This window comes from Trachypithecus francoisi, unplaced genomic scaffold, assembly GCF_009764315.1.
Source record: "Trachypithecus francoisi isolate TF-2019V2 unplaced genomic scaffold, Tfra_2.0 Lachesis_group3, whole genome shotgun sequence".
NCBI classification, from domain to species: Eukaryota; Metazoa; Chordata; class Mammalia; order Primates; family Cercopithecidae; genus Trachypithecus; species Trachypithecus francoisi.
This window is the reverse complement of record NW_022681468.1, coordinates 104,439,662-104,464,338: the sequence shown is the minus strand read 5'-3', so window position 1 is coordinate 104,464,338 and position 24,677 is coordinate 104,439,662. Positions and strand designations below refer to the sequence as shown.

General features: G+C 49.6%; 1 protein-coding gene across 4 annotated transcripts in view; it reads left to right on the top strand.

Annotated features, from left to right (window-relative positions):
- SLC28A1 (solute carrier family 28 member 1) overlaps positions 1-24,677 on the top strand; it is a 68,214-nt gene that overhangs the window by 25,012 nt on the left and 18,525 nt on the right. For all 4 annotated transcript variants that reach the window (XM_033190922.1, XM_033190921.1, XM_033190920.1 and 1 more), the window contains 6 exons: positions 858-999; positions 2,353-2,466; positions 5,733-5,810; positions 15,981-16,061; positions 18,335-18,415; positions 21,337-21,462. In XM_033190922.1, the coding sequence (XP_033046813.1) occupies positions 858-999; positions 2,353-2,466; positions 5,733-5,810; positions 15,981-16,061; positions 18,335-18,415; positions 21,337-21,462 (622 nt within the window). The remainder of the gene's footprint in view (positions 1-857; positions 1,000-2,352; positions 2,467-5,732; positions 5,811-15,980; positions 16,062-18,334; positions 18,416-21,336; positions 21,463-24,677) is intronic.

The following is a 24,677-nucleotide window of genomic DNA, read 5'->3' as shown; positions in this document are numbered from 1 at the left end:
GTGCCTGGGTTGAAATCTCAACTCTGCCACTTTCTAGATGAGTGGCCTTGGGCCAGTTATTTAACCTCTCTGTGCCTCAGTTTCCTCATCTCTATCAAAAGAATGTGTCTCTCAGCATTGGTATAGTACTTGGCATATAATAGGTGCTCAGTGGAACATTAACTGTCATTAGTAGTACCCAGTGAGTTGATGACTGGATTGAACTGATGACCGGATTGGGGTGAGATCTTGAACACCTGATGCCAAAACCTGGGCTCTCCCACCCTTCAGGCTGCATCCTGGACAAACAAATCCTAGCCCCAGGGAGGGCTGGGAGAGCCCCAGGGTTGCTGTTAAAGTTAGGTCCATTCCTTGATCTCCCTTGGTCTCAGGTGCTCAGCTCGGAGGTCCAAACTCACATCACACGCTTCTAGGCATTTTGCAGTCATGGCCGATAGTGTTGAGTCCTGGGCGGCACAGGTCCTTTCTCCCACAAGGTCAGAGGCTGAGCTGAGCATCACTGCAGTGATGAGATTCCTGTACCTGGATAGAGCCAGGTGCTTGTCACTATGCTCAGCTTGGTACATACATCCCCCTATATAATCCTCTTGGCAACCTTGAGAAATGAAGGGTCTCTGGCTTCATTTGACCCATGAGGAAACTAGACTCAGAGAGGCAAGGTGATCTGCCTGAGGTCACACAGCGAGCTCAGCTCTTCCCAGCATGTGGTTCCAGAGCTGGTGCTCTTTCCACTGTGCTGTGCTCTTTCTCCTCCTCCGAGCCCTGAGCACCTTTTCTCTGGGTTGCTGGGTGCTGTTGTGTGTGGGTGGGGTGGGGGTGCGTGCTGAGGGTGGTGGCTTTCTGCCTCTTGCCTTCAGGGGCCTAGCTCTTGCTGCTTTCCTGGGCCTGGTCCTGTGGCTGTCTCTGGACACCTCCCGGCGGCCTGAGCAACTGGTGTCCTTCGCAGGAATCTGCGTGTTCATTGCTCTCCTCTTTGCCTGCTCAAAGCATCATTGCGCAGTGAGTGCCAGTTGTGGGGCCCAGGGCTGGAAGTGTTTGCCTCTCTCTTCTGCCCCTAGGCTGGATCTGGGAGCTGGGGTACAGGCAGATGCTCCTGTTGGGAGAGCCCTGGAGGCTCAGGGCCTGGAGAAGTCCTGTGTCTATCAGGACAGGCTTCCTGTGAAGCAGAAGTCTTCAAACTCCCCAGCAGGGATGTCTCTTCAGACTCAGAGGCCACCAGGACATTTGTTTCCTTGGTGACGTGTCCTCTGGTCAGTCTAATCCTGGTCTTCAGGTCTGTAGGCTCAGGAACTACCTCCACCCCAACTACAGAAAACACAGGCCAGAGCTCCAGTCTGTCTGCAGAGCCAAGGGTTTCCTGGAATCGTTAGCTTAAAATAGTGCTTCTCAAAGTCTGCGCCCCAGACCAGCAGCAGCAGTGCCTCCATAGAACTTACCAGAAATGTAACTTCTTAGGCCCCACCCTAGGCCCACTGTGTTAGAAACTCAGGGGCAAGGGCAGCAATCATTCTGTCAGCAAGAACAATTCTGATGTGTACTAAATTCTGATGTAGACTAAATTCTGATATAGACTACATTCTAATGTGTACTAAATTCTGATGTGTACTAAATTCTGATGTATACTAAGGCAGGCATGCACCCATTTGGGAGGTCCCTGCCATGGGCAGATGGAACCTTCTCTCTCTGCCTCTGTAGCATCAGGATCCCTCCCTGTTTCACAGTGTGGCTACCACCTTCCCCAGGCTACCTCCAAGCCTCCCAGGAGGATGCATCCCAGAGCTTGGACTTGCTGCTAAGGAATTATTAAATGCTGATCAGGGAACAGCAACCTGAGGAGCCCAGCTCTCATCTTCTGGGAGGGGCGGGGTGTGTGGGCATGGAGAGAGTTGGGGTTGAGGTGGCTGGGAGCCCAGCCTGTGGAGGAGAGATTGGAGATGATCAGGCAGACAGGGTTCACACGAGCTGGAGAGGAGCTGGGCCCAGAGCAGTCTGGTGCTGATCCTGAGGCCAGACCCCCAGGCCACATCTCTGGCAGTGATGACCAGGAGCCGAAGTGCCGTGGCATGCCCAAGGCTGGTCAAGTTTCACCTGAGTTCTTGGTTAGGATCTTGGCCCACCCCTGCCCACTGCCCAGGTCCATTCCTACCAAGCACATGGCCTGTTCTGAATCCCAGGGAGGGTGTGACCACTGGCAAGAGGCCTAGTACTCTATCTGGCTCCAGCCCCATCCTCCGGGCAGGCCAATGCTGCTGGGCTCCCTCGGCAGCCAGTGCCCCCTGCTCTCACCCCCACCCAGCTCCCTGCGCATCCCTCAAGGAGCTGAACTCACCTTTCTGTGGGGTGGGGTGGCAGGTGTCCTGGCGGGCCGTGTCTTGGGGACTTGGACTGCAGTTTGTACTTGGACTCCTCATCATCAGAACAGAACCAGGATTTATTGCGTTCCAGTGGCTGGGCGAGCAGATCCGGGTAGGTACATGGGACCTGGATTCCCAGAGCGTCTTAGGTCACTGGGAGTAGGGAGAAGCCACTTGGCAGGGGGAAAAGTGGGTGGTGAGGCCATAGGGAAGGCGTGGGACCCAGTGGGTAGGGTAGACTGGGGCCCCCAGACCAGGTGGGTAGCTGGGGCCCGGGCAGTGCAGCTGCCACTTCCCTCACACCTGGCACTCAGGCCCCAGTAGAGTAGTCTTTTCAGAGGCTGGGTCTGCAGTCAGCAGTGACTTGGAAATTGTAATAGTTAAAAGTGCTAAAAAAAAAATCTCCCCAAATCTGCAAATGATTTACTTCTGTGTGTATGTGTTTAAAAATAATGTGTATTGAAGTCATACATTTTTATTCTGTTTGTTTGTTTTTTTTTTTTTTCAAGACAGAGTCTCACTTTGTCACCCCGGCTGGAGTGCAGTGGCATAATCTTGGCTCACTGCAACCTCTGCCTCCCTGGTTCAAGCAATTCTCCTGCCTCAGCCTGCCCAGTAGCTGAGATTACAGGCACCCACCACCATGCCCAGCTAATGTTTGTATTTTTAGTAAAGACAGGGTTTCACCATGTTGGCCAGGCTGGTCTCGAACTCCTCACCTCAGACGATTTGCTTGCCTTGGCCTCCCAAGGTGCTGGGATTACAGGCATGAGCCACCACACCTGGGCCCATTTTGTTTTGTCTTGAGACAGTCTTGCTCTGGCATCCAGGCTGAGTGCAGTGGTGTGAATACGGCTCACTGCAGCCTTGACATCCTGGGCTCAAGTGATCCTCCCACCTCAGCCTCCCCAGTATTGAGTAGCTGGGACTACAGGTGTAAGCCACCATGCCAAGCTAATTAAAACATGTTTTTTCTTTTTCTTTTTCTTTCTTTCTTTTTTTTTTTTTTTTTTTTTTTGTAGATACAGAGTCTCCCTATGTTGCCCAGGCTGGTCTCGAACTCCTGGTCTCAAGTGATCTCATCTTGAGCCACGGTGCCCAACCAATTTTGTTTTTTATTTTGATAAAATATATAGAACATAAAATTGACCATTTTTTTTTTTTTTGAGACGGAGTCTCGCTCTGTCACCCAGGCTGGAGTGCAGTGGCTGGATCTCGGCTCACTGCAAATTCCGCCTCCCGGGTTTTCGCCATTCTCCTGCCTCAGCCTCCTGAGTAGCTGGGACTACAGGCGCCCGCCACCTCGCCCAGCTAGTTTTTTGTGTTTTTTTTTAGTAGAGACGGGGTTTCACCATGTTAGCCAGGATGGTCTCAATCTCCTGACCTCATGATCCGCCCGTCTCGGCCTCCCAAAGCTCTGGGATTACAGGCTTGAGCCACCGTGCCCGGCCTTAAAGTTGACCATTTTAACCACTTTTAAGTGTCATTAAATTCATGCACACTGTTGTACAACTATCATGATTTACTTTTGCCAAAATAAAATTATAACAAATTTAGTTTAAAGATCTTAATTGGCTTTTACTTGTGATTTTAGGACGAGACAACACCTCATTCTATAAAAATAGAGTGAGTGTTCCGATGAGTTGAGCAGAGGAGGTTGGCTTTATAGACAGAGAAAGGCTGAAGAAAGCAGAAACAGAAAACAAAAAGCAGATTGCTTGTTTCAAGGTCACTTTCCTTGTAAAGGTCAAAACTGAGGGGACTGCCTGTCATGCTGCATGTGGGGATTTGGCTATATGTCTCATATCCTGGTTTTTTGGAAGGTCAGGAGACAGCTTAGTTTTGACTTGTGGTGTGGAACTTTATAGCATGAGCGATTCCATTTTGGTTTGGTCTGTTGGGCGAAGTGCAGGAGCTCAGTCCAAACCAATGGTCTCCTTTATTTAACACTTAAAATTTTTAAAATCTATTTATTTATTTATTTATTTTGAAACCAGGTTATGAGACTAGCTCATTTTTCTATTTTTGGTAGAGACAGAGTTTAACCATGTTGCCAAGGCTGGTCTCAAAGTCCTGGGCTCAAGTAATCTGCCTCCCTTGGCCTCCCAAAGTGCTGGGATTACAGGCATAAGCCACCACGCTGACCTTCTTTTATTTTACTTTATTTTAGTTTAGATTAGTTTAGTTTAGTTTAGTTTTGAGACAGAGTTTCACTTCCATCACTCAGACTGGAGTGTAGTGGCGTGATGCTAGCTCATTGCAGCCTCGACCTCCTGAACTCAAGGGATGCTCCCACCTCAGCCTCCTGAGTAGCTGCGACTATAGGTGTGAGCCACTACACCTGGCTAATTTTTGTGTTTTTAACACTTAAAAAAATATAAATTATCAAGGACATAGGTTAAATAGGTTAATCTACTTACCTCCCTCTCACCAGCTTGCAGTTCCCTGTGCTCTGTGCAGGGGGGAGCATGAGAACCCTGCTGGTCCAGGAATGTGCACACCTGCTGGCCTCGCTGAGAGTAGCCGCACAGGGTGTGGAGGAAAAGACAGAGTTGCTTTTCTGGCCATGTCCCCATTTTATAGATGGGAACACTGAGGCCTGAACAAGAAAAATGACTTGCTGCCCCTGCAGTCACATTGCAAGTTCAGGATATAACACAGGTCTCCTGTAGAAGCGTGGCTGGGCTCAGACTCCAAGGCCACAAGCCCGGGATGGGGACAAGATGAGGGGAGGCTTTACCGTTGGTTGTCAGGGGCCTGAGCAGGCACAAAAGGCACTGCCTTCTTCACATGTCTCATGGTTGCTTCCATTGTCTCTTCTTTATTGTCCTAACAACTGTCAGGGCATTTCTTTTTATTTTTTTTTTTTGAGATGGAGTCTTGCTCTGTTGCCCAGGCTGCAGTGCAGTGGCACAAGCTCGGCTCACTGCAACCTCTGCCTCCTGGGTTCAAGTAATTTTCCTGCCTCAGCCTCCCGAGTAGCTGAGATTACGGGCGCCCACCACTACGCTTGGGTAATTTTTGTATTTTTAGCAGAGACGGGGTTTCACCTTGTTTGCCAACTGGTCTCGAACTCCTGACCTCAGGTGATCCGCCTGCCTTGGCCTCCCAAAGTGCTGAGATTACAGGTGTGAGCCACCGCACCCAGCCTACAGAGCATGTCTTTAAAATTGACCAAAAAGGTGTCTCTTTGGCAAATATGCTTAGGAGCGAGTGCCCGTGACGGTAGCTTTAACACTCCTTGCCAGGTGGTGCCCACCCCGATAAGAGCCTGGGGGGACTACGTCCCTGGGCAAAATCGCCTGTCTCTGGCCGCTGCTTCCTCCCTCCTCCCATCCCAGCCTCACTGCCTGTTTTTGTTTTGCATTTTTCTTCCAGATCTTCCTGAGCTACACAGAGGCTGGCTCCAGCTTCGTGTTTGGGGAGGCGCTGGTCAAGAATGTCTTTGCCTTTCAGGTCAGCTTGACTCAGGGTCCCAGAGGCCTTTAGCAGCCGCTGCCCAGTGACTCCAGCTAGAGGGGAGTCTGGGCATAGTGGGGGCCCAGGTGGAAGGGGGGAGTCCTACGGGCAGAGGTCGCCGTACTGGGAAGTTAGTGAACCTTAAGCCTGGGGCCCGGGAGGGGCCCAGCAATGTTCACCTCATGAGATGTTTTTGCTATATTTTGTAAAATTTGCAAAAGTAAGATATTTATGTATGTTTTTTTCTTAGAGATGACCCTCTAAATTATAGAATTACTGAGTAGCTGAGGACAAAAGTGAGGGTAGGGGTCATGGGGATAGCTCCTGCTGAGACCTTAGCCCCTGACGTGCTGCAGAGACTCTGGGCCTAGAAAGAGCAGTTTCCAGGAAGGCTTAGGTTCAAATGATCCTCTCAGGTGCTCCTCCTTCAGGGCCCCTCACAGGCCACCTCTGCCAGGAAGCCAGCCCTTACTAGTCCCGCTGCAATAGCTCCTTCCTTCGTGTCCTCCTAGACCTATGATCCCACTTTCCCTCCCTCCCTGCCTCCATCCATCCTTTCTTTCTTCCAACAAAAATCTATTGTGCATTTACTGCACTGCAAAATATTATAGGGGAAATGGAGATAAAGGCACTGTTCTGTTTCAAAGAACTTATTGTCTAACGGTGGAGCCTCAACCCTAATTTAAAAACAAAGCAGCCTGTGCAAAGGATGAGGACGCTGCCGGCGGGACCCTTCACTGTTCTGGGTGGAGCTGTGGTTGTATTTCTTGTTTCCCCAGTTAACTGTTTCAGCACTGAAATGCCTTGTTTAGTAAGAACTCTAGTGTAGCCCTCCTCTGCCTGCCTTACACTCCAGTTGTCTAAGACCAGCTTGCTCTAGGCTTAAGCTCCACTTGCCAGGCAAAAGAGAGAGACCTGGGGCCCCACTCACCCAGTAGCTGGCCCCAGTTTTCTGCCACTGATGCATGGCACTGAGAGGAAAATGAGGGCTACCCACTCTGGTACATCCGGGACCACCATCACCATGGAGCTGCTATGCAAGACCCCATGTGCAGGTTCCAGAGGTTTCTGCTGTTTTTCATTATGCTGGCCACTGTTCCCAGAGCCTCCCCACCTGCTGGGGGTCTTGGACCCAGGAGACTTTTGGCCCAAGCCATGGACTTGGCTATGGACTTCTGGACTGGCGTTGAGCCATGTCATGAGTTCAGACCCGCCTGCCTACCCCGACCCTGACCTCTGGTTAGTTCCCCTTGGAGCCTTAGCGTCTCTTGTGCCAGCAGACTCCCTAGGGAATGTCCAGTCTAACACTGTCAGCCCTAGGAGGAAAGGGAGGGGCCCAGGTTCCTATCTTCTCTGAAGTCTTCTTGCCCCCTGGGCATACTTGCCCATCATGTTTTCTGAGACCAGTTCTGTATAGGGAGAATATTGGGAGGGGGAACCTATGTCAGTCCTGCAAAGGCCCCTAATACCATATTCCTTTAGGGTAACGAGCAGCTGCTCCCTTACCTTTGCATAACCAGTGTGGGGGTACTGAGGTTTCAGAAAAGACCAGTAAGATCTGCTTCAGGGTGACTTCCGGCGTCCACCCAGGCAGGAGGCAGGGAGGTTCCCGCAGCTTCTCATACTTTAAAACACACACACTCAGCCGGGCACGGTGGCTCATGCCTGTAATCCTAGCACTTTGGGAGGCCGAGGCAGGCAGATCACCTGAGGTTGGGAGTTTGAGACCAGCCTGACTGACATGGAGAAATCCTGTCTCCACTAAAAATACAAAATTAGCGGGGTGTGGTGGCATGCCTATAATCCCAGCTACTCGGGAGGCTGAGGCAGGAGAATCGCTTGAGCCCAGGAGGCGGAGGTTGCAGTGAGCCGAGATCGCGCCATTGCACTCCAGCCTGGGCAACAAGAGTGGAACTCCATCTCAACAAAACAAACACACACACACACCCGACACTCTGCAGTTCAGCCTCCCCAGGCAGCTGGGTTCAAGTGCAATAAAGGAAGGGGCCTGAGGAGTGCCTATAAGGAGAGATTGTTCCAACAAGAGACTGTGAGGGAGACTCCTTGAGGAGGTGGCATTTGACATGGAGTTTAGGACAGAAGAGATTTGGACACACTGAGCTAGGCAGGAAGAGGAAATGGCATGGGCAAAGCGTGGAGGTGACAAAATACTAGCGTGTCCACAGTGCAGGGCAGAGTTCAGTGGATGGGCATGTAAGCTGTTTCCCAAAGGGAAATTAAAGCCTCATTAGCCAAAACGCAGGGGAAGAGGTGCTGGGAAGGCCACGCAGCTGCTGTCTGCCGGTACCCCTTCCCCCGCCCACCACCAGCCAGCATCTCTCCTGCGTCATAGCTGGGTTTGCCTCTGTGTCTGCCCCCTGGCCACATTAGCTGTGTCTCCTCAAATCCTGCCTCCCTCTCTGGAAGGATGTGTGCACACCTGCTGCTTGTATCTCTCCCAGAATCACCCATTAGAATCACGGATTCCTTGACTGTTGGTACCAGGAGGGAGTTCAGTGACATTTGGGCCTCCCTTTTGTATTACTGATGGTCCAGCCAAGCCCCAGAGAGGAGCAGTGAGCTGGCTACAATGGCACAGTGAGTTAGGGCAGAGCCAGAACTAGACCCCCTCCACTGGACTTCCGGTTAAGGGATGTATTCTTCCTCATACTGTTGGTAGAAATCAGCAGCCTCATGTCTCTCGTCCAAATACAAAACACACTCTGAATAACAAAAATGATCATTTAAAAATGTAGCCATTAGGCTGGGCGTGGTGGCTCATGCCTGTAATCCCAGTACTTTGGGAGGCTGAGGTGGTCCGATGACTTGAGTTCAGGGGTTCAAGACCAGCCTGGCCAATATAGTGAAACCCCATCCCTACTAAAAATACAAAAATTAGCCAGGCATGGTGGCAGGGGCTTGTAATTCCAGCTACTCAGGAGGCTGAGGCAAGAGAATGACTTGAACCTGGGAGACGGAGGTTGCAGTGAGCAGAGATCGCACCACTGCACTCCAGCCCGGGCAACAGAGCGAGACTCCGTCCAAAAAAAAAAAGAAGAAGAAGAGGAGGAAAAGGAAGAGGAAGAGGAGGAGGAGGAAGAAGAAGAGGAAGAGGAGGAGGAGGAAGAGGAAGTGGAAAAAGATGTATCAGTGGTGTCAAAAAACTTTGAAGTGGAATGTTCAGTTAAGATAAAAATAATAGTGAGCTGGGTTTATCATTAACCAGCCTCAGCATTTCCCAGCCTAACACTAGCAGTTTCCTGGCCTCTGGTAGGCCCTGTCCTCTGGACAAATTCCTGGACAGTGTATTGGCTGATGCACCATCCTTAGCAATGCTGGGAAAGATGAAGGAGGACTAGGATAAATGCTTCATGGCCACAGAACTCTCTTTCTCACTAATCACAACATTTTATTCAGCCTCCCACTCTCCCCTGTATCACACACATATGCTTGGGATTTGCCCTCAAGGTAGGGGTGGTTTTGTTGAATGCTGAGCTGAACAGAAGACTCAGGACGTTCTCTCTGTTCTTTCTATGAATCATACAGACCTACTCCAAGGCCTTTGGCCAATTTCGGCCTGGGGAAGTCTTCTCTGAGCTCACTCAGATTTTCAGAATCCAAGCTGCTTCCTGCTGGGCCATGGTCCAGCTGCTCTCTTCTGGGGGGAAGTAAAGTCTCTCCCTGGGGCTTCCTCAGCCCTCAGCCTGCCCTGGGCCTGGAGTCCAGTACAGTGCATGTGGACGTGGCAGTCACCCCTTGGCTGTATCAGCTGGATTAGTCATTCCACCTTGGCTTCGACTCCCTTCTAGTAACTTTCCACCCGCATGATCATACTCCCCTGGGTCTAGTTGACCTGGGAGCAGACTCTCATTCTTTCACTATTGTTCTAGCCTCCGGAACAAGCACCCACTGCTAAGCTCAGCAGTGCTGCTCAGATTTCTCTGGAGGAACCCCTAGGGTCAAGGAAAATGTCTTCATCTCCTGAGAGTTTCAGGATGTGTGACATAGACTTGTAATCCCCAGTGATCAACAGTGCCAAATTTTGCGCGCGCACACACACACACAAAGATCAAATAAGGACCAAAAGGTATCATTGGATTTGGTAGTTAAGGGGTAACCGGTAACCGTAGTGAGCATGGTTTTCAGTGAAGGGAATGGGAAGTAAATGAAGCCTGGGGTGGGATGGCTGAAAGAAGGGAGATGGGACAGCTGAGGCAGGAGGCATTGTTGAAAACCCGGGATCCAGGCAGAAATAGGAATGAGGGGCAGAGTGCTGAGGCCATTCTGGGCAAAGGGATGGCACAAACAGGAAATCAGGAGGTGTAGCTAGGGGACAGCCAGAAATGCAATTGTTTTGGACTTGAGTCCCTTCCACTTTCTGGCGATGGCGCTGGTACAGTGTGCACCGCAGCTGCTGCCCCGAGCATCTTCCAACTTTGCGTTTTTGTGGCTCACTGTGGCCTGGGGCTGGTGACAGGGCCCTGTCGACAGTGCTCAGGCCTTGGAGTCTGGGGACCTGAGGGTTTGCCCAGACAGCCTTAGGAAGTCAGCAGGAGCCCTGGCTCAGCTTCCTCCAGGGAGAGGAGGGAGCAGGCCATGTCCTTAGTGGGTTTTGTCTGGCCTTCAAAGCCTGTTTCTTGGCCCAGGTGATGAAGTTTGCTCAGAGTGTCTAATCTAGGCTCCAGGGCTGTGGTTGTCAGAGTGTGGTGTCCAGGTCAGCTGCACCAGCAGCATCTGGAAAGGCCAAACATCAGGCCCCACTGTAGACCTATTAAATCCAAAATATTTCTAGCAAATTCTCAGAGGTGCTGCTGGTCCACATGCTGAGAACCAGTGGCCTAGAAGAGCTAGAATATCCTTCTTCCTTGGGTTATGGTACTAGCAGGACCAGCCTCCAAAGCCATTTCTACAAGGCAGTGGTCAGGACTTACTTGGCTCTTCCTTGAAGGGGACTGCCTTAGTCCGTCCAGGAGGCCAGAATGAAAACCATAGACTGGGTGGTTACAAGCAACAGAAATTTATTTCTCACACTTCTAGAGGCTGGAAGTCTGAGATCAGGGTCCCTGCAAGGTTGAATTCTGTTGAGGCCCACTTTGCTCTCTGCCCACTTGGTCGTCTGTGTCCTCACATGGTAAAAGAGGTGAGGGAGCTCTCTGGAGCCTCTTTTGTTTTTTCTTCCTATCTTTTTGAGACAGGATCTCACTCTGTTGCCCAGGCTGGAGTGCAGCGGTGTGATCACTGCTTGCTGCAGCCTCCGTCTCCTGGGCTTGTGATCCTCCTGCCTCAGCCTCCAGAATAGCTGGGACTACAGGCGCATACCATCATGCCCAGTTAATTTTTTGAATTTTGGTAGAGACAGGGTCTTACTATGTTGCCAGGCTGGTCTTGAACTCCTGAACTCAAGGAATCCTCTGGCCTCAGCCTCCCAAAATGCTGGGATTACAGGTGTGAGCCACTGTGCCTGGCATGTGGCCTCTTTTATAAGGGCACTAATCCCATTCATGAGGGCTCCACCCTCATAACCTAATCACCCCCAAAGGCTCCACCTCCTAATACCATCACCTAGGGAATTAGGTTTCAATATGTGAATTCAGGGGGACACAGACATTCAGTTTCCAGCAGGGATGTATGCTGCCCCTGAAGGCAGAGAAACAAGCCTCCAGGACTGTCCCCAAGGGGCGTGCTCCCAAGGGGCGTGGCAGGACCTTGGCAATCTGCATGGTGCCTGGGAGGTACATCTGCCTCTTTGCAGGTATGTGACCTCGGGTGGGTAGCCAAGATCGCACAGCCTCTGTGTGCCCATTTGTGAAGTGGGGACAGTTACATCCACCACAGATGCCATGAGGATTGATGAGTCTCCACATATTAGGGACCTGACCCAGGGCAGGCCCTCGTGGTTGGCATACAGTGGAATTTAACGGTACTTGCCTCCCCTTTCCACAGCAGCACTGCCTTGAGCTGCTGCCTGTTCTTCTGCCATGTCACATCCTGCAGGCCCCAGAGCTGTTTCCTGGCTGTAAGACGATATTGGCCACAGGGACCTTATTTAGTTTTCTATCCTACCTTAGAAAATTGGGGCCGCCTCTTTTCTCTTTTATTCCCCTCCCCTCCCTAGACAGTCCCCACTTAATCCAAAACATAGCTTCTCTTCCACCATGAATCTCCATCTCACAGATAGAAAATCTTTTGATTGCTGGCAGGAGAAAGTCCCAGTGCTGCAGTGGGGTCCTGATGCCCCAGGCACTCTCCTTCCTGGTGTGGGCCCATCCCTGCAGGCCTGCCAGCTGCCTGGCAGTCTCTCTCAGGATCCACTGGACAAGCAGTCTAGACAGTACGTGACCCTCTCTGCATCTCAGTCCCAGGAGTGGCGGAATGATGTCATCATACCCGTGCTGGAGGTGTTTCTAGACCCGGGGGGAGGAGGAGTCACAGGGCAGGAAAAGGGTTTCTTGAGCCAGTTCTGGTGTTCTCTGTCAGATGACTTCCCCACCACAGTGAAGTTGATGACAGATGACAGCAGAGCAAGTGCAGATACCACCTGCAGCATTGGTCTGGGAAGGGACAGGAGAAAGAAAGGGCCTCAGCAGAGCTTGCTTCCCAGCTGCCCGGGGCAGAGTCTCCATTCTCTTCAGGGTCCATTCTGTAATCTCAGTTCACTTTGAACTAGAGCCTAAATTTGGTTGCTCAAGACTCTCCCTCCTTAAAAAATAAAAGCAGCCCTTTCTGGGCCCCTCACTAGTCTCCGGCAGTGAGCACAGTGCCGCTTCTTGCAAGGGCTGTCCATTCTTGTGCTCTCTCCTTCTTTATGTCCCACTTCCACCTTGGCTCACTGCCATCAGCCTCAGTCCCCACACTTCTCTGACTTCCTCTGACACTGCTCTCACCTAGATCATGGGCACCTCCAAGTTGCTAAGTCCCAGGGGTCTAGCTCAGTCCTTACCTTTCCAGAGTTCTCTGATGCCCCTGACACAACTGCTAGTGACTATCTGTTCTGGAAAAGCTGCCCCTCGGTTTCCATCCCGCCTATCTCCTGGCCATCCTCCAGCCCTTGGCTATTTCTTTGTCTCCTTCACAGGCTCCTCCTTCCCTGTCACCCTTCAGTGACACACTGACCACAGGGCCCTGTCCTTAGTCCCTGTGCTTCTCACTCAGGGTGATTTCCACAGTGAATTGTATCCACCAGCCATCTCTACCTGTGGTCGTTCCTCTTCTAATTTTTTTTTCTTGTTTGTTTGTTTTGTTTTTTTAGGCAGGGTCTCACTCTGTCACCCCAGGCTGGGGTGCAGTGGGATGATCTCGGCTTACTGCAACCTCTGCCTCCCGGGTTCAAGCAATTCTTGTGCCTCGGCCTCCCTAGTAGCTGGGATTATAGGTGCCTGCCACTATGCCTGCTTTATTTTTTTGTATTTTTAGTAGAGACGGGATTTCACTGTGTTGGCCAACCTGGTCTCGAACGCTTGACCTCAAATGATCCACCCACCTCAGCCTCCCAAAGTGCTGGGATTACAGGTGTGAGCCACCGTGCCTGGCCTTTTTAAAATTTTTTTAAAATTTTATTTTAAGAGATGGGGTCTCAATCTGTTGACTGGGCTGTAGTGCAGTGCCATGATCATGACTCACTGCAGCCTCGAACTCCTGGAATCCAGTGATCCTCCCGCTTTAGCCTCCAGAGCAGTTGGAACCACATGCGTGTGCCACCATGCCCAGTTATTAAAAAAAAATTTGTATGTATAGAAATGGGGGCCTTGCTTTGTTTCCTAGTCTGGCCTCAAACTCCTGAGCTCAAGCAATCCACCTTTAATTCCTAAAGTGCTGGAATTAAAGGCATGAACCACTATGCTGGGCCAACCTGTATTTCTTATGAAAGAGCCCCATGCCAAGGCCTGGCCCAGATCTCCCCTCTCAGCTCCCAATCCTTTATCCAGCTGCCCACTTGATATTCCAGAGGCATCTCAGATTCAAAGTTCAAAACCAAACTGATCTTCCCACAAACCTCTCCTGCCTATGCTCCCTCCCTTGAGAAATGTCCACCTATTATAGAAAATTATAGGAACAGCTGAATGCGGTGGCTCACACCTGTAATCTCAGCACTTTGGGAGAATGAGGCGGGCAGATCACTTGAGGTCAGGAGTTCGAGACCAGCCTGGGCCAACATGGTGAAACCTTGTCTCTACTAAAAATACAAAAATTAGCTGGGTGTGACAGCAAGCACCTGTAATCCCAGTTACTTGGGAGACTGAGGCAGGAGAATCACTTGAACCCAGGAGGGGGAGGCTGCAATGAGCCAAGATCGTGCCACTATACTCCAGCCTGGGCAACAGAGTGAGACTCTGTCTAAAAAAAAAAAAAAAAAAAAAAAAAAAAAAAAAAAAAAATTGTAGAAACAGATGAGAAATTCAGAAATAAAGAAAAAAGAAAACAACATTTACATAGCCCCAGCACATAGGGCAAGTTCTTTGACTATTTGGGAGTGCTTCTTTCCATAATTTTAATATTTCAATGTTCCCACTTAACATTATAGCATAAGAATGCTCCCATGCTATTACCAGTTCTACACGACTAGTTTAAACTGTTGGGAACGCAGGACACAGAATAGAGCAAACATTCCAACACAAAATGGTATACAGTCAAAAAGAAACCTTCCTCTCATCCCTGGCCCCCAAGGCACCCGGTTCCCTGCCCAAGGCAGCTGCTGTTGCTGGCCTCTTGCACATCCTTCTAATGATTCCTGCACCCATATAAGATCACACACAATGCCCCTCACACACATATTTTTGGAGAGGAAGGGGACCTTACTATGTTGCCCAGCCTGGCCTTGAACTCCCGGGCTCAAGCAATCCTCTTGCCTCAGCCTCCTGAGGAGATGGGACTATAGACACATGCCACCATGCATGGCTACCCCCGACCCCCTTTTTAAACCCACATAACAGCATAGCATTCACTCTTGTGGTACACCTTCTCTTTTTTTCATTTAACAACATATCTTGGAAATCAGTCCACAGCTGCCCATAGAGAGCTTCTGCATTCTTGTTTCCTGACCTTTAGTGCACTGGTGTATGTCTGTATCCTAGGTGATGAAACTAGTCTTCCACTAAAAGACCTCTCTGTTTTTTGCCAGTTTGTTATTAAACATCAGACTACAGTAAAGAAAGACCAGGGTGCAGAAAAGCAACCTCCTTTTCCATGGACCTGGAAAGGACGGAATGGGTGTGAGAAATTTTTTTTTTTTTTTTTTTTTTTGAGACGAAGTCTCGCTCTGTCGCCCAGGCTGGAGTGCAGTGGCTGGATCTCAGCTCACTACAAGCTCCGCCTCCCGGGTTCACGCCATTCTCCTGCCTCAGCCTCCCGAGTAGCTAGGACTACAGGCGCCCGCCACCTCACCCGGCTAGTTTTTGGTATTTTTTAGTAGAGACGGGGTTTCACCGTGTTAACCAGGATGGTCTCGATCTCCTGACCTCGTGATCCGCCCGTCTTGGCCTCCCAAAGTGCTGGGATTACAGGCTTGAGCCACCGCGCCCGGCCTGGGTGTGAGAAATTCTGAAGGGAGAATGGATGAGCTTGGAGTGAAGGAAGAGGAGTGTTCAGCCTGGTACTAATAATGGGAAATGGGGTGATGGGAGGAGATGCTGGCTCAGGTCCGGGGTAAGCCTAATTCTGAGCTTGTTGGTGCTGAGCGGAAGTGGAGTACCAAAATGGTGAGGGTCCCCTCATTCAGGCCCAAAGCATGAGAGGGAGGTTAAGGCCAGCATCTGAGGCCGAGGATTGAGCTCATGGAGAAGGGTACACAATGCCACCCTCACAATGACCCTCAGATGTGGGCATTTTACTCCCATTTTAGAGACAAAGAAGCAGGAGATAAAAGTGGTGCACTCAGGCCCCACCCTACCACAGCACAGGCCTACCTGTGCTGAGGAGAGAGGGGATGGTCTGGTGGCTGGTCACTATTTAGAGGGGAGCCGAGAGGACAAGACTGCCTCCAAAGAGGCCCTGCATGTGGAACACCTGGGACTTCATGCACTGATCTCAGAGCATCTTCCCAGATCCTGTCAGGCATCTGAGTGGCAAGGCCTGGGATGGAGTGGGCTGTCTGGGGTCTCCTGGACCCTGCCTAGCACCCTGCAGCCTGCCTGCCTCTAGCCTGTGGTCCTATGCTCTCCTTCCCGGCAGGTTCTGCCCATCATTGTCTTCTTCAGCTGTGTCATATCGGTTCTCTACCACGTGGGCCTCATGCAGTGGGTGATCCTGAAGGTAAGTTCCCAGTGCCCATGACCTGGGCTCTCCTAGAGTCACCAGCTCACAGGGTTCACACTCTCCCAGAATGCCTTGCTCCCAGAGCCCAAAACTCCCCAAATACACTGCTCCCCAAGCCCACACCCTTCCAGAATCCCCTGCTCCTAGCGCCTCCACCTTCCCAAAATCCCCAGCTCCCAAGTTCCACACCTTTCTGGAATCCCTTGCTTCTGAGGCCCATACCTTCCCAGAATCCCCTACTCTTAGAGTTCACAGCTTCCTAGAATCCCTTGCTTCTGAAGTCCATACCTTCCCTGAATCCCCTGCTTCCAGGATCTTCAGCCTCACAGAATCTAGCACTGACCAAATATCCTTTCCCAAGGTCTCCTGTCATGACACTAAGGAGAAATAGCACCAAAGTCTAAAGTGGTCTTTCCTGGAGGAAAGGTTGCAGTTTTGAGGCTGAATTGAAAAGGTGTAGTGGAAGAAAAATAATTTATACTGAAAAGATATTGAGAGACTGTAGCAGTGGGCCATGTTGGCCAGACTCAGCTGGTATAAATGTCAGATCCTGTGCTTATGTTCGTAAAATCTGCTGCACAAAACCAGGATGTAGGAGATAGCATTGGACAGCAACAGATAGCATTGGACCTGGCAAAAGATTCCAAGGTTTTAGTTGATTGAGCTCAGAATAAATCAGCAACATCAGATGGCTGCCAGAAAGGCAAAAACAACCTGTGGTTTTGTCTTTGTTCATTTTCTGTTGCTGTAACAGAATATCACAGACTGGGTAATTTATAAAGAAAAGATATTTATTTGGCTCATGGTTCTGGAGGCTGGGAAGGCTAAGAGCATGGCACTGACATGTGGTAAGGGCCTTCTTGCTGTGTCATAACATGGTAGAAGGGCAGAAGGCAGAAGTGAGCACACAAGACACAGAGATAGCAGGGCCAAACTCATCCCCTTTATCGGGTTCACTCCCATGATAACCAAACTACTCCTGCAATAACAGCATTAATCCATTCTTGAGGGCAGAGCCTTCATGACCCAATCACCTCCTCAAGGTCATGCCTCTCAACATTGTTATGATGGCAATCAAATGCATATATATTTTTCTCTGGCAATCAAATTTCAACATGAGTTTAGGTGGGGTTATTTAAACCATAGCAGTTGTGTTAAGAGTCCACACAGCATAGCATAAAGGCGGTGATTCTCCCCAGACCTGGAGACTGTGTTCAACCAAGAGGGTATGACAAACTGAACTATAAGCAGGAGAATAAAAGGGCTTGAAACCATACCCTCTACAAAATGGTTGAAGGAATAAGGAACGAGTTGCCTGGAGAAGAGGAAGTTAGGAGAGGATAGCTGTCTCTGAATACTTACAGAAGAGAGATTAGAGAAAGGGCAGCCTGAGAGGCACCAGCAGTGGATAGAATTCCAGGGAAGCAGATTTCATCTTGATTAAAAAGAAGAACTTTCTAATTGGGCATGGTGGCTCACACCTGTAATCCCAGCACTTTGGGAGGCCAAGGCAGATGGATCACCTGAGGTCAGGAGTTCGAGACCAGTCTGGGCAACGTGGTGAAACTTCGTCTCTACTAAAAATACAAAAATTAGCTGGGTATGCTGGTGGGTGCCTGTAGTCCCAACTACTCAGGAGGCTGAGGCAGGAGAGTTGCTTGAACCTGGGAGGCAGAGGTTGCAGTGAGCCGAGATTGTGCCACCGCACTCCAGCCTGGGCAACAGAACGAGGCTCTGTCTCAAAAAAAAAAAGAAAAGAAAAAGAAAAAGAAAAGAAAAACGCTTTCTAACACAGTGTTTCCCAAAATCTTTTCCACAAAACTCTAGTTCCACAACATGTTAGTAAATGTTACTAGGTAAAGGTAGCCTGATCCCATGGTCAAATAATTTAGGGAAACTAGGCTAGACATTATGCTACATAAATTTAAACAAGCTTAATGCAGGACTTCTCAGAGGCTTTACTAAGCTAATGTGTACTGGTAATCTCTAAGGGGTGTGTGTGTGTGCCATTCGCAATTCTCAAATATATTTGGCCAGGAAATCCTTTCTGCATTCCTATGGCAAAATGGGTGGCCTTGGGAAGGGGTAAGCCCCTATCAATGAAGGTGTGGAAGAAGATTATGAATTGACCTTTTGGGAAAATGTAGATGAGGGGGTCCTACACTGGGCTGGGAGTTGGGAGGAAAGTGTGTCAGATCTTTCACTCCAGCCCCCTTTGACTCTGGGGTTTGCTGATGTCTTCCAACAAAGAACACTCTGCTTCCTTCTAGATTGCCTGGCTGATGCAAGTCACCATGGATACCACAGCCACTGAGACCCTGAGCGTGGCTGGAAACATCTTTGTGAGCCAGGTGGGTATGGCAGCCTCCTACCCTCATGCTCATCAGCAGCTTCCCCAAAGAGGGCAGCTTCCCTGGATCCCCAGAGCGCTGATTCAGTCCAAGGAAGAGCCGTTTGAACCTTCTCCCAGGGTCCTCAAATTCTGCTGCCCCAGGGCTACGCTGTTTGGGGGATGACTGGGTCGTGCCAGGGAGGATGTCATCTGTCTGGCTTCTCTTACCACTCTAGCCCTAGGCGGTCTTCATCAGCCCAAAGACTCACAGCTCCTACAGATGGAGTCCAGTTTCTCATCTTATACACGAGGAAACAGGCTCAGGGGATGGGAACCCCTTGACCAAGATCCCACATGTATAAGCCATGGCTTCGAATCCAGGTTTTCTTCTTTCTGGTCAGAGTTTTTCCCACCGCATTATTTTGTCTTTTCTTTTCTCCCTCTTTCTTAAAATGTATTTTTCAAAGCAAATGTGACTCTGAAAGCACCATCGGTGCTGAGTCCCTTTCAGAAAGCCTGACCCCCTGAGGATGGCCCTCTGGAGACTCTGCCAAGGCCTGTCCTGGCCCATCTGCTTAATGTTTGAGTCGACAAGAGTGTCTCTTGCCATATTTCACTGTACAGTTTAGGAAACTTTGGGGAATATTTTTATCATTTTTTCTGTGGTGTAAGTGTATTGATTTGAAGGGTTTTTTTTCTGGTTGTTTTTTGTTTAGTTTTGTCTTGTTTTTAGCCAATGAAGATAGACGTACTCTCAGATAAATTGTCAAAAAAGTCCCTTAAGGTGTTCAAAATGAGGCAAAAGAGGAAAGCACTATTAAAATGCAAAGCAGTTATTTTATATGAAAGGCTGCAGATGTGTTCCATGTGTTTTGCTGGGAAAATATGTAGGTGGGGTGACACTGGGCAATGTGAAGCGCTGCCAAGGTGAGTTCATTTTGGACAAATTGTTGATCAAGCTGACCTAGATGCTGGGGTCTATGCCTCATTTCCCCCAAGAAGGGGGAATGGGGAGCCTTCAGGGGTCAGTGATATCGTTTCAACCTCTCTACACGCCTGGGCCCTCTCCTCTTGTCCATCCACACGGCCTCCCTGCAGGATCACATTAGCCCCATGGCTTTAAATGCTCTAAATGCCTCCCAGGTCCTGCTCTGCAGTCCTTACCTCCCATGAATTCAGGACTGACAGGTTAACTGGCCCCTTGACCATCCACTTGGAGATTTAAGGGGTGTCTCACATTAAGACACTAAGTCCAAACAACCAGAACTGTTGCTCCCCTCCCTCATCACCTCTGCCCTTCTGAAGCCCTTCCCCTCTCAGCAGGTGGGAACATCTTCCACAGGATCATTCAGTTGGAGCCGGAAGAGCTGCCCTGCCTTCCTCCACTTCCCCCACTGCGGCATCCAGTCTATCAGCATTCCCACAGCGCTACCTCTGTGGCCCATCTACAACCCCCCGCTGCCCGGGCCACCCGCCTCTCACCTGAACACTGCTGTCTCCTCCTACCTCTTCTCCCTGCCCCTACTATCTGTCCTTCACTCATACACCCGAGTGACCCTTCAAACACACAAAGCAGATCATTCCACTCCCACCTAAGCAAGCTCACCCCTCATCCTGGCTTCCCAGCCCCCCTGTGGCACACCTGCCCCCTCTGCCTCCATCTCAGGCAGCTCCCCCGTGCCCATCTGCAGCAGACATACTGACTGCTATGGCCTCTGGACTTTGCAGAGCTTCTTGCTACTTTAGGGCCTCTGCTGTTCGCTTGCCTGGAATGCTGTGCTATCAAACCATGTCACTGGCTCCTTCAGGTCTCAGCCAACCCTAACCTAATGTCACCTCCTCAGAGAGGCCTTTGCCGATTTCTCAGTTTTTTTGTTTTTGTTGTCTGAGATGGAGTCTCACTCTGTCACCCCGGCTGGAGTGCAGTGGCACAATCTTTGGCTCGCTGCAACCTCCACCCCCCAGGTTCAAGTGATTTTCGTGCCTAAGCCTCCCTAGTAGCTGGGATTACTGACATGTGTCACCATGCCCGGCTAATTTTAGTATTTTTAGTTGAGATGGGGTTTCACCATGTTGGCCAGGCTGGTCTGGAACTCCTGACCTCAGGTGATTCTACCACTTTGGCCTCCCAAAGTGCTGGGATTACAGGCATGAGACACCATGCCTGGCCTACTCAGTTTTAAACACCGCTAACCAGTAGGCATTCTCACACATATCTTCATAGCTTTCGTCACTGTCTAAAATGACATTGCTTACCTGCTTGGTTCCTTGTTGATTATCTCTATCCTCCCACCACCTGCTAAAGCCCCCCTCCCACCCTCCACTGCTCCCAGGATATAAGCCCCGTGAAGGCAGGGACTTTATCCTGTTGACCCCGTGTTCGTATTCTATAGAACAGTGCCTGGAACACAGTAGGCACTCAGTAACTAGTTACTGAGTGAATAACGAAGGGCTTCGGGCTGCCCAGATGCCCAGAAATGCACCCCTCATCCAATGCCACAGCTTCTTTCTTTCGGTCACCACTGTGGCTGCAGGAGACCTTGGGCCTGCAGCAGGATCTGCTTCCCATTCATTTACGTGAGCAGGGGTCATTCCTGGAACCCCTCTGAACCTCTTTTGCTCTCCTGGAAAATGGAGATGCCCACTTCTATCTTAGACAGTTGTGAGTAACAAAGGTGACGTGCCTAGCAGGGTGCCTGGCACGTGGCAGGTTGTCGACACAGGGGAGCATTGTCAGGCCGGGAGGGAGGGGTGTGGGTCCTTCTGCAGAGGTGGGCAATGCTGAGGTTCAGAGAGGCTCAGCCAAGTACGGACACTGGTCTTTACCCCACCCTGCTGCCTCTTACCGTGGGACTCCCAGGCACTCACTGTGACCTGTGGAGGGGGAGCGTATGCCCAACCACCCCCACCCTGCTTGTCTGACATCTTTCCTCTTTGCAGACCGAGGCTCCATTACTGATCCGGCCCTACTTGGCAGACATGACACTCTCTGAAGTCCATGTTGTCATGACCGGAGGTTACGCCACCATTGCTGGCAGCCTGCTGGGCGCCTACATCTCCTTTGGGGTAGGCAGAGCCCTCCTTCTGCTCGGCTATGTTGAGGACCTGAAACCCATCTTTGTGGGAGCCCCACACAGCTCCTGGCCAGAGCAGCCCTGGGATCTTCTCTCTTGGGCCTGCTCTGCTGGCAAGAGGAGTGGCTTCCCCTGAGCCAGGCTGGACCATTTGCTCGGGCTTTGCGCATGGCCACCTGGGGCAAAGCTTACTGAGTGCATACTAGGTGCCAAGCAGTATGCTAGGTGTTTTAATAGCCCCATTTTCCAGATGAGAAAATTGAGGCTCCAGAGTAAGTGAGATGCCCAAACCCAGATCTGTCTGACTCCAAAATTCATGCTCATTTCTCCAGTCTCACACCTGGGCTGTCCCTAGAGCTCCGTCTTACTCCTTCCCTCCTCCCCTTCCGCACACTCTCTCTGGGCCCAAGTCCTGCCTCTGCTCCTAAATTATTTCCTGTGCAGTTTACACAGCACAAAGCATTTGTAGGTCAAAATCCAGTGGTGTGAATTAGGCCCTTAAAGCAATCACAGTGCTACTGCGTGGTGGGTAGAGGGGAATTTTCAAATGCATCCCTCACATAATGCCTGGTAATAATGCTTTACTTTCGTAAAACACCTTGTGCTTTCACACCTGTGCTTTCACAGGCAAATCTTCAAAGGTCTCAATTTTATTTCCTTAATGGTCAAAGAAATTCTTGCTTATTGCACAAAGGAAAAAGTTTTTAAATCTCTTTCTTAACCCCACTCCCCGTGGGTAACTGCTTCTATTTTTTTATTTTGTATTTGAATTTTTTTTTTTTTTTTTTTTTTGAGATGGAGTCTTGCTCTGTTGCCAGGTTGGAGCACGGTGGCACAATCTCGGCTCACTGCAACCTCCAGCTCCCTGGTTCAAGCATTTCTCCTGCCTCAGCCTCCTGAGTAGCTAGGATTACAGGCACCCACCACCATGCCCAGCTAATTTTTTTTTTTTTTAAGTAGAGATGGGGTTTCACCATGTTGGCCAGGATGGTCTCAAAACTCCTGACCTTGTGATACGTCCGCCTCAGCCTCCCAAAGTGCTGGGATTATAGGCTTGAGCCACCTTGCCTGGCCCGGTAACTGCTTTTAATAGCTTAGAACAGCTATTCTCAAAGTAGGGTTCATGGACCAGCATTGTCAGCATCACCTGAGAACTTGTTAGAAATGAAAATTATTGGACCCATCCTAGACCTGCTGAATCAGAGACGATGAGGGAGGCCAAGGCAGGCGGATCACCTGAGGTCAGGAGTTCAAGAGCAGCCCAGCCAACATGGCGAAATCTCATCTCTACTAAAAATACAAAAAAAATAGCTGGCCATGGTGATGGGTGCTTGTAACCCCAGCTACTTGGGAGGCTGAGGCAGGAGAATCACTTGAAACTGGGAGGCGGAGGTTGCAGTGAGCTGAGCTAGCACCATTGCACAGCAGCCTGGGTGACAGAGTGAGACTCCATCTCAAAAAAAAAAAAAAAAAGGAAAAGAAAAGAAATGATGGGGGTGGGACCAACATACTGCGTTGCAACAGGCCTTGCAGGTGATTCTGATGCTCGCCCAGTTTGAGACCCACTGACCTAAAATGTCATTCCAAATCTTTCTGTGTAAGCAGTCTTTTAGGTATATACACCTGAGTGCTCACATACTTTCTCTTTTTTTAAAAAATAAAAGATGAGAATCATTGATAAGGAGAAAATAGTTCATAAATTGTAAAAAGATATTCGAGCTCACTGATGTTCAAAGAAATTAAAATAATAATAACTTATCTTTCTTCTAAGTGATATGCAACCCATTACATGCCTCCAAATGGCAAGAGTATGTGGTACTCACCCACCCACTCATGGTAAGAGTTTAATTTAGTGTAACCTTTTTGGTGAATGACTATCAGTCTATTTATTATATATTTATTTTATTATATATATAATATTTTATTATTTTATCATATATCACTTTCAAACTTTTTATTTATATAATAAAATATTATATTTTTATTATATAGATCACTCAAAAATATTTATTTTTTCTTTTTTAACTCCCCACATGACACCAACATGTATTTATATATATTTTGAGACAGAGTCTCCCTCTGTTACTCAAGCTGGAGCACAGTGGTGCGATCGCAGCTCACCATAGCCTCAAACTCCTGGACTCAAGCAATCCTCTCACCTCAGCCTCCTGAATAGCTGGGACTACATACATGCACCACCACCCCTGGCTTTTTTTTTTTTTTTTTTTTTTTTTTGGTAGAGATGGGGTCTTGCTATGTTGCTCAGGCTGGTTTAAAACTCCTGGGCTCAAGAAATCCTCCTGCCTTAGCCTCCCAAAATAGTAGGATTATAGGCATGAGCTACTGCATCCAACTTCAATCACTTTAAAAATATTCTTTCCCTTTGATCCAGCTAGAAAAATTGTGATATAGGGATATTCTCACAAGTGTTCAAGAAATGCAAAATTTCAGCATTATTTGCAAAAGCAAGAAAACAGGACAGCCTAAATGCCCGGCAGTACAGTTACGCGCTGGGTGCGTTGCTCCACACAAGGCAGTAGCATTCTGCATGAGAGCAAGGTGGCCTGTGTGTGCTGATTTGGAGATTGACCCTGCCATGCCTTCGCCTGACCCCCAGGCTCTCTGGATGCTGTGTGTGTGTGAAAGGGGGGGATGGGCAGGGGCGGTGACCAGAGAATGACCTATACTGTCCCCTTCTTTAGTCCCAAATTCCACCTGTCTCTCTCATCTCTGTCCCTGGAGATGATGAGGGATGGGTGAAAAAACAGCCAGCCTGCCCTTCCATCTCTCCTTCACTCTGGATGCCTGGACCACACCAAGAAGCTCAGCTCTACATCCCACAGAGCTGTCTGGGCAGGGCCAGCTATTGCTTGACTTTTCAAGAAGTCCCCTTGTGCTCAGGAGCTTTGGTTTCTGGCCTGGCACCCTCCCATCTAGAATTCTAGAGACTGTCATCTGGTTTGCACCTGTCTTGCTGAGGCCTAGAAAGGGCTCATTAAAGCTGGTGCACTCCCCACCTACCCCACCACCAATTGTTTTTGGAAGTGTAGGGGCCAAGGGAAAATTTCCCTTACACCCTCTGAAGGTTCACAGAAAAATCAACTCACAAAAGGCAGATTAACAGGAGAAAGGCACACAAATTTATTTAATGTATACACATGGGAGCCTTCAGAATGAAGACCCAACGATACAGGGAAATTTTGTGCT